The following is a 6,854-nucleotide window of genomic DNA, read 5'->3' on the forward strand; positions in this document are numbered from 1 at the left end:
TAGAGGAAAAATACATGCTCCAGTATGGAAAATAAGATATTATTGGGTTGGATGACACACACACTGGTGTTGGGGTGGATGACACACACACTGGGGTTGCGGTGGATGACACACACACACACACACACTGGGGTTGGATGACACACACACTGGGGTTGGGGTGGATGACACACACACTGGCGTTGGGGTGGACAGAGGATCTGTCTCACGCAGAAGGCATCTTGCCGTGAACCCGGAAGCGATACAGACATGTGTAGTCCTGGTGACCCCAGTTGCTGATGATACGGAGCTCCACATAGCGATACACACTGTTAGGGTTCTGAGAGAGAGAAGTCCACTGTTATAATCATTTTGACACTTTTATTATATCAGCCCGCCTGTTGCACAAACAATCACCCCAAAAGTTAAACTGCTTAAAGATTATTCCAAATGTAATTGGAATAATCTGTGTCAATGTCTGCAATCATGTTATCTGTATCTCTACCATGTATATCTCAATCATGTGTATTCCCACAGGGCACAGATGTCAAGTCAACGTCTATTCCACGTTGGTTCAACATAATTTTATTGAAATGACGTGGAAACAACGTTGATTCAACCAGTGTGTGCCCAGTGGGTCTCTACCATGTGTATCTCTAATATCTCTTTGTTAGTGTCTGACTCACAGGCAGTTTAAATGTCTGGATAGGATCCCCAGCCTGGTTAAACATGAAAGTCCCGAGCAGGGTTCCCTCTTCACTGTCAGTAGTCATGCCCTACACACACAGAGAGGGAGAGGGAGAGAGCGAGAGAGAGAGAGAGAGAGAGAGCGAGAGAGAGAGAAAGAGAGTTAATTAAAGGTACTCAGCATAACACTCCAAAAACATTCCTGTGTGGTTCTGATCAAATATACAGGGGTCAGAGGTGACTCACGTAGACGGTGAAGTCCTTAGGAGCGGTGTCTATGTGTCCGGTGGGAGAGACGGCGGTGGAGATGTGCTCCATGGTAACGTGGGTGACGTGGACAGGGTGAGACAGAGCCACAGTCATGGAGCCCTGGGCCCCGCGGAACGGCCAACACTTACCAGGCTGCACCAGCTGGCCCTTTGGAGAGGAGAGAAAGGGAAAAGTAGGGGGGAAGCAAGACATATGAGTGTCAGGCTGACAGTGATCTTTAAAGTGCATTCAATCATGGTCACATTACATTATAGTTTACAAAGGAAGGAGAGAGACAGATGGAGGGAGCGAGAGAAAGTGTGAGTAGGAGTGAGGCAGGGGAGAGGAAGAAAGAGAGAGAGAAAGATACTTACCTGAATTACAGTCCGGGGGCTCTCTGATGGAAACCACAGGGGAATCCCCAGGAAACTCACTCGGGCCGAACCGGTCTTATATGTCTCAGAGCACCAACTGGTTACAATGCTGCCACCTACACACACACACACACACACACACACACACACACAGTGAGTTCTGAGCATATTCAATAATATAGTCTATACCAGGGATCATGAACTAGATTCAGCCGTGGGCAGATTTTTTTGTGAGCGGATGATCGAGGGGCTGGAACATAAAATTATTCCAAACAGATATAATATTTGACAAAAACATGATCACTTCAAACCTTGCTTACATTTGTATACGATCACGTGTCTCTCTATTATGTGTGGGAATACTTGGGAACAGGTTTATTTTATGTCATTTGCACACACTGTATATAGACTTTATTTTTTTCCTATTGTGTTATTGACTGTACGCTTGTTTATTCCATGTGTAACTCTGTGTTGTTTTTTGTGTCGCACTGCTTTGCTTTATCTTGGCCAGGTCGCAGTTGTAAATGAAAACTTGTTCTCAACTAGCTTACCTGGTTAAATAAAGGTGAAATTAAAATGAAATGGATAGAGCCTAAGCACAGGCAAAAATCCTTGAGGGAAAACTTGTTCCGTCTAAATTCCAACAGACAAAGGCGAGACAAATCACCTTTCAGCAAAAAAAAAAAAAAAAAAAAAAAAAAAAAAAAAAAAAAAAAAAAAAAAAAAAAAAAAAAAAAAAAAAAAAAAAAAAAAAAAAAAAAAAAAAAAAAAAAAAAAAAAAAAAAAAAAAAAAAAAAAAAAAAAAAAAAAAAAAAACCAAAAAAAAAAAAAAACAAAAAAAAAAAAAAAAAAAACCCCAAAAAAAAAAAAAAAAAAAAAAAAAAAAAAAAAAAAAAAAAAAAAAAAAAAAAAAGTAAAAAAAAAAAAAAAAAAAAAAAAAAAAAAAAAAACGAAACAATAACCTAAAGCACAAGGCCAAATATACACCGGAGTTGCTTAACAAGACACACTGAATGTTCCTGAGTGACCTAGTTACAAGTTTTGACTTAAATCACTTGAAAATCTATGGCAAGACTTGAAAATGGCTGTCTAGCAATGATCAACAACGAACTTGAGCAGAGCTTGAAGTATTTTAAAAAGAATAATAGGCAAATATTGTACAATCCAGGTGTGCAAAGCTCTTATAGACTTACCCAGGGGAAGTATGGATCTCTATGTGTATGAAGGGACTATTGTTTTGGCCAGGTGACTCAGGTCTCTGCTCTCTACCCCGCATTGATGTTGAATGTGATATGTATGACTTGTAATATATTTCCTTCTAAAATAAAACATTATATAAAAAAAACTCTGTGATGTAGGGAGAAAGTCCATTTACTGACACTCATACTCACAAGTGGCACTCAAGCACTCACACACACACCCAAACACACGGGGTGACGTGTGAAGCCTGTCCACACACCACCACCCAAAACACCAGTCTCTCTGCCTCACACACATGAATAAGCAAACACAAACAAATAGCCAACACACCAAATAAACAGAGTATTTTGTATTTCAACTGACTTTTGCAGGTTTGTATACGAGATACAATATCAACAACAGAAATATCCAGAATAGCGATAGTTCATTCAACTACTATGCCCAATTATGTAAGGAATATGCAGGTAACTGCCAAATAAAGAAACACTTGAGTAAATGAAGGATACAAAGTCTAGCCTCCTGAGACCCAGCAATAAATGTTGTCCTCTTTAGTGGACATCAGTTCGTGTCCTTATCTCTGAGGCCGCTACAAGCCACCCTATTAGAGTCCTGTTGTCACTTTGAGAGGACATTCTGGGCGTGTGGGGGTGTGACCTTGACAACTTTATCTTACTGCTCTTTTTAAAAAAGGCTGCCGTCAAAATTAGCGCATTTTATGGAAATCAGATTTTTGTGAGTTTGATATTCAAATTGTTTCTAGTAAGTGAATATCTCAGAATAGTTAAATGAGTTGTCAGGACTCTGTAATATTTTTGTCACACTAAATAAGAGCTAAATAAGAGCTTATCAAGAAATATCCTCTGTAGTGGACATCTGGATGGCGCAACTATGTTTTTTATCCTACCATTTGACTGTAATGTTCATATTTATGTCCTAATGACCACTACAGAAGACAATTTTGCAAATTACAAAAAAAAGACAAATAACAATATAATTTTTAAAGTTCTTGTAATGTTTTTTTCCACCCCAAACACTTATGTCTCAGAGGGTTGAAAGCAGGTGCTTCCACACAGGTGTGGTTCCTGAGTTATTTAAGTGATTAACATCCCATCATGCTCTTATCATGTATAAAAATGTTTCCCAGTTGCCCACTCGGGCGGTCTAAGGCTCTGCATCTCAGTGCTAGAGGCGTCACTACAGACCCTGGTTCGATTCCACGGCTGTATCACAACCGGCCGTAACTCGGAGTCCCATAGGGCGGCGCACAATTGGCTCAGCGTCGTCCGTTAGGTTTTGGCAGGGGTAGGCTGTCATTGTAAACAAAGTTGTTCCTAACTGACTTGCCAAGTTTAATAAAGGTTAAATAAAATACGTTGGGCTACCATGCTAGAAGAAGAGACTTCAGTGAGAGGGGGTCTGCAAAGGAGGCATAGGGGATTTAAACGGTGCGTGTTGTGTCTCAGTTACCAGATCTCAACCCAATTGACCACTTATGAAAGATTTGGAGCGCGCCTAAGACAGCATTTTCTACCACCAAAAAACACACAAATTATTGAATTTCTCATGAAAGAATGTTGTGGCATCCCTCAATAGAGTTCCAGACACTTGTAGAATCTATGCCAAGGATAATTAAAGCTGTTCTTCCAACACCCTATTAAGGACACTTTATGTTTGGTGTTTACTTTATTCTGGCAGTTATCTGCATATGAGGATAGAGGTGAATTGGACATGCATTTAGAAGCACCTGCTTATCATTATATGAGGCAGAATAATCTGCACAATCCTCCGCTGTCTCTTACAGCTGCGATTCACACTCTCATGAGATTTTTCTCTCGACTTGACACATCCCTTTCACATCCGCTCTGGTTCCCATCACTGCAAGGTCGCACCCATCCAGTCCCAGCATTGGTTTTTTCTAACCTCTCTAGGCCATCACAAATAGACATACACACTAAGAAACACACTGCTGTGTACAATAGCTACAATCATATTGGCCATCTCCCTCCATGTAGTTACTGTAAGCCTTCTAAAACTCCACCTGGCCCAGATACCACACACACACACACACCTGCAAAATGGAACAAATAGAAGTTCAATAACATAAAACAAATGGCAAATCCAAAACCCAATCCCATGCTATTACTGCACAGTAGCCTACCTATGTGTGATGACCAGGACAAGACAATGGACACAAGAAATAATTTCCTCCCACATTAATTTTAGACTCTTCAACATAGTTAGAAGCCTATAGTGGCGGTGCTTGACACTCTGGTAGTCTTTGCCTAATCATCAATGACCCCTGGTGGATATGGAGCATCAATGCATCTTATTGTGCATCTTATCGTGTGTGTCAACACTATACATGTGAGTTTGTACGCATTAAATCAACCCAGAATCAACCAATAGAGATTTATTTAGATGACATCTTTGCTAGAGGAAAAAATACATGCTCCAGTATGAAAATAAGATATTATTGGTTGGATGACACACACACTGGTGTTTGGGGTGGATGACACACACACTGGGTTGCGGTGGATGACACACACACACACACACACTGGGGTTGGATGACACACACACATGGGGTTGGGGTGGATGACACACACACTGGCGTTGGGGGACAGAGGATCTGTCTCACGCAGAAGGCATCTTGCCGTGAACCGGAAGCATACAGACATGTTAGTCCTGTGACCCCAGTTGCTGTGATACGGAGCTCCACATAGCGATACACACTGTTAGGGTTCTGAGAGAGAGAAGTCCACTGTTATAATCATTTTGACACTTTTATTATTATCAGCCGCCTGTTGCCAAAACAATCACCCAAAAGTTAAACTGCTTAAAGATTATTCCAAATGTAATTGGAATAATCTGTTGTCAATGTCTGCAATCATGTTATCTGTATCTCTACCATGTATATCTCAATCATGTGTATTCCCACAGGGCACAGATGTCAAGTCAACGTCTATTCCCACGTTGGTTCAACATAATTTTATTGAATGACGTGGAAACAACGTTGATTCAACCAGTGGTGTGCCAGTGGGTCTCTACCATGTGTATTCTCTAATATCTCTTTGTTAGTGTCGACTCACAGGCAGTTTAATGTCCTGGATAGGATCCCCAGCCTGGTTAAACATGAAAGTCCGAGCAGGTTCCCTCTTCACTGTCAGTAGTCCATGCCCTACACACACAGAGAGGGAGAGGGAGAGAGGCGAGAGAGAAGAGAGAGAGAGAGAGAGCGAGAGAGAGAGAGAGAAAGAGAGTTAATTAAAGGTACTCAGCATAACACTCCAAAAACATTCTGTGTGGTTCTGATCAAATATACAGGGGTCAGAGGTGACTCACGTAGACGGTGAAGTCCTTAGGAGCGGTGTCTATGTGTCCGGTGGGAGAGACGGCGGTGGAGATGTGCTCCATGTAACGTGGGGACGTGGACAGGGTGAGACAGAGCCACAGTCATGGAGCCCTGGGCCCCGCGGAACGGCCAACACTTACCAGCGGCACCAGCTGGCCCTTTGGAGAGGAGAGAAAGGGAAAAAGTAGGGGGAAGCAAGACATATGAGTGTCAGGCTGACAGTGATCTTTAAAGTGCATTCAATCATGGTCACATACATTATAGTTTACAAAGGAAGGAGAGAGACAGATGGAGGGAGCGAAGAAAGTTGGAGTAGGAGTGAGGCAGGGAGAGGAAAGAAAGAGAGAGAGAAAGATTACTTACCTGAATTACAGTCCGGGGGCTCTCTGATGGAAACCACAGGGGAATCCCCAGGAAACTCACTCGGCCGAACCGGTCTTATACGTCTCAGAGCACCGACTGGTTACAATCTGCCACCTACACACACACACACACACACACACACACACACACACACACACACACACACACACACACACACACACACACACACACACACCACACACACACACACACACACACACACACACACACACACACACACACACACACACACACACACACACACACACACACACACACACACTGAGCTCTGAGCATAGTCAATAATATAGTCTATACCAGGGATCATGAACTAGATTCAGCCGTGAGCAGATTTTTTCGTGAGTGGATGATCGAGGGGCTGGAACATAAAATAATTCCAAACAGAAATAATATTTGACAAAAACATGATCACTTCAAACCTTGCTTACATTTGTATACGATCATGTGTCTCTCTATTATGCGTGGAATACTTGAGAACAGATTTATTTTACGTTTTATACAGTATACAATGGTGCTGATGTCACAAACCTTGGACTCGAGGGCGAAGTTGGGCATTTTGTCAGCCAGTGGACGACTGCAGTCTTTCACCACCTGTTTCACATCCTGTCTCTCATCTGACACCACACACA

The 6,854-nt window shown here is 42.0% G+C and overlaps 1 protein-coding gene across 1 annotated transcript; it reads right to left on the reverse strand.

Annotated features, from left to right (window-relative positions):
- LOC111980269 (SUN domain-containing protein 2-like) lies at positions 1-5,903 on the reverse strand. The gene is made up of 5 exons (XM_070449220.1): positions 5,828-5,903; positions 1,290-1,405; positions 913-1,083; positions 666-755; positions 1-319 (listed from the first exon to the last, which is right to left on the reverse strand). Exons 1-5 carry the CDS (start codon positions 5,901-5,903, stop codon positions 206-208), a joined length of 567 nt encoding a protein of 188 aa, XP_070305321.1. The 3' UTR covers positions 1-205.
- Positions 5,904-6,854: the final 951 nt, after the last annotated feature.

The sequence above is a fragment of the Salvelinus sp. IW2-2015 genome, linkage group LG20 (genome assembly GCF_002910315.2).
Source record: "Salvelinus sp. IW2-2015 linkage group LG20, ASM291031v2, whole genome shotgun sequence".
Classification (NCBI taxonomy): domain Eukaryota; kingdom Metazoa; phylum Chordata; class Actinopteri; order Salmoniformes; family Salmonidae; genus Salvelinus; species Salvelinus sp. IW2-2015.

Excerpts from the sequence above, each read along its gene's own strand:
- LOC111980269 (XM_070449220.1), bottom strand. The coding sequence starts at position 5,903 with ATGGAGCACATCTCCACCGCCGTCTCTCCCACCGGACACATAGACACC. Across the intron at positions 1,406-5,827 it reads GGACTTCACCGTCTACGTGA|GTGGCAGCATTGTAACCAGT; the intron begins GTCACCTCTGAC and ends GTGTGTGTGTAG. Across the intron at positions 320-665 it reads TCCAGACATTTAAACTGCCT|AACCCTAACAGTGTGTATCG; the intron begins GTGAGTCAGACA and ends TCTCTCTCTCAG.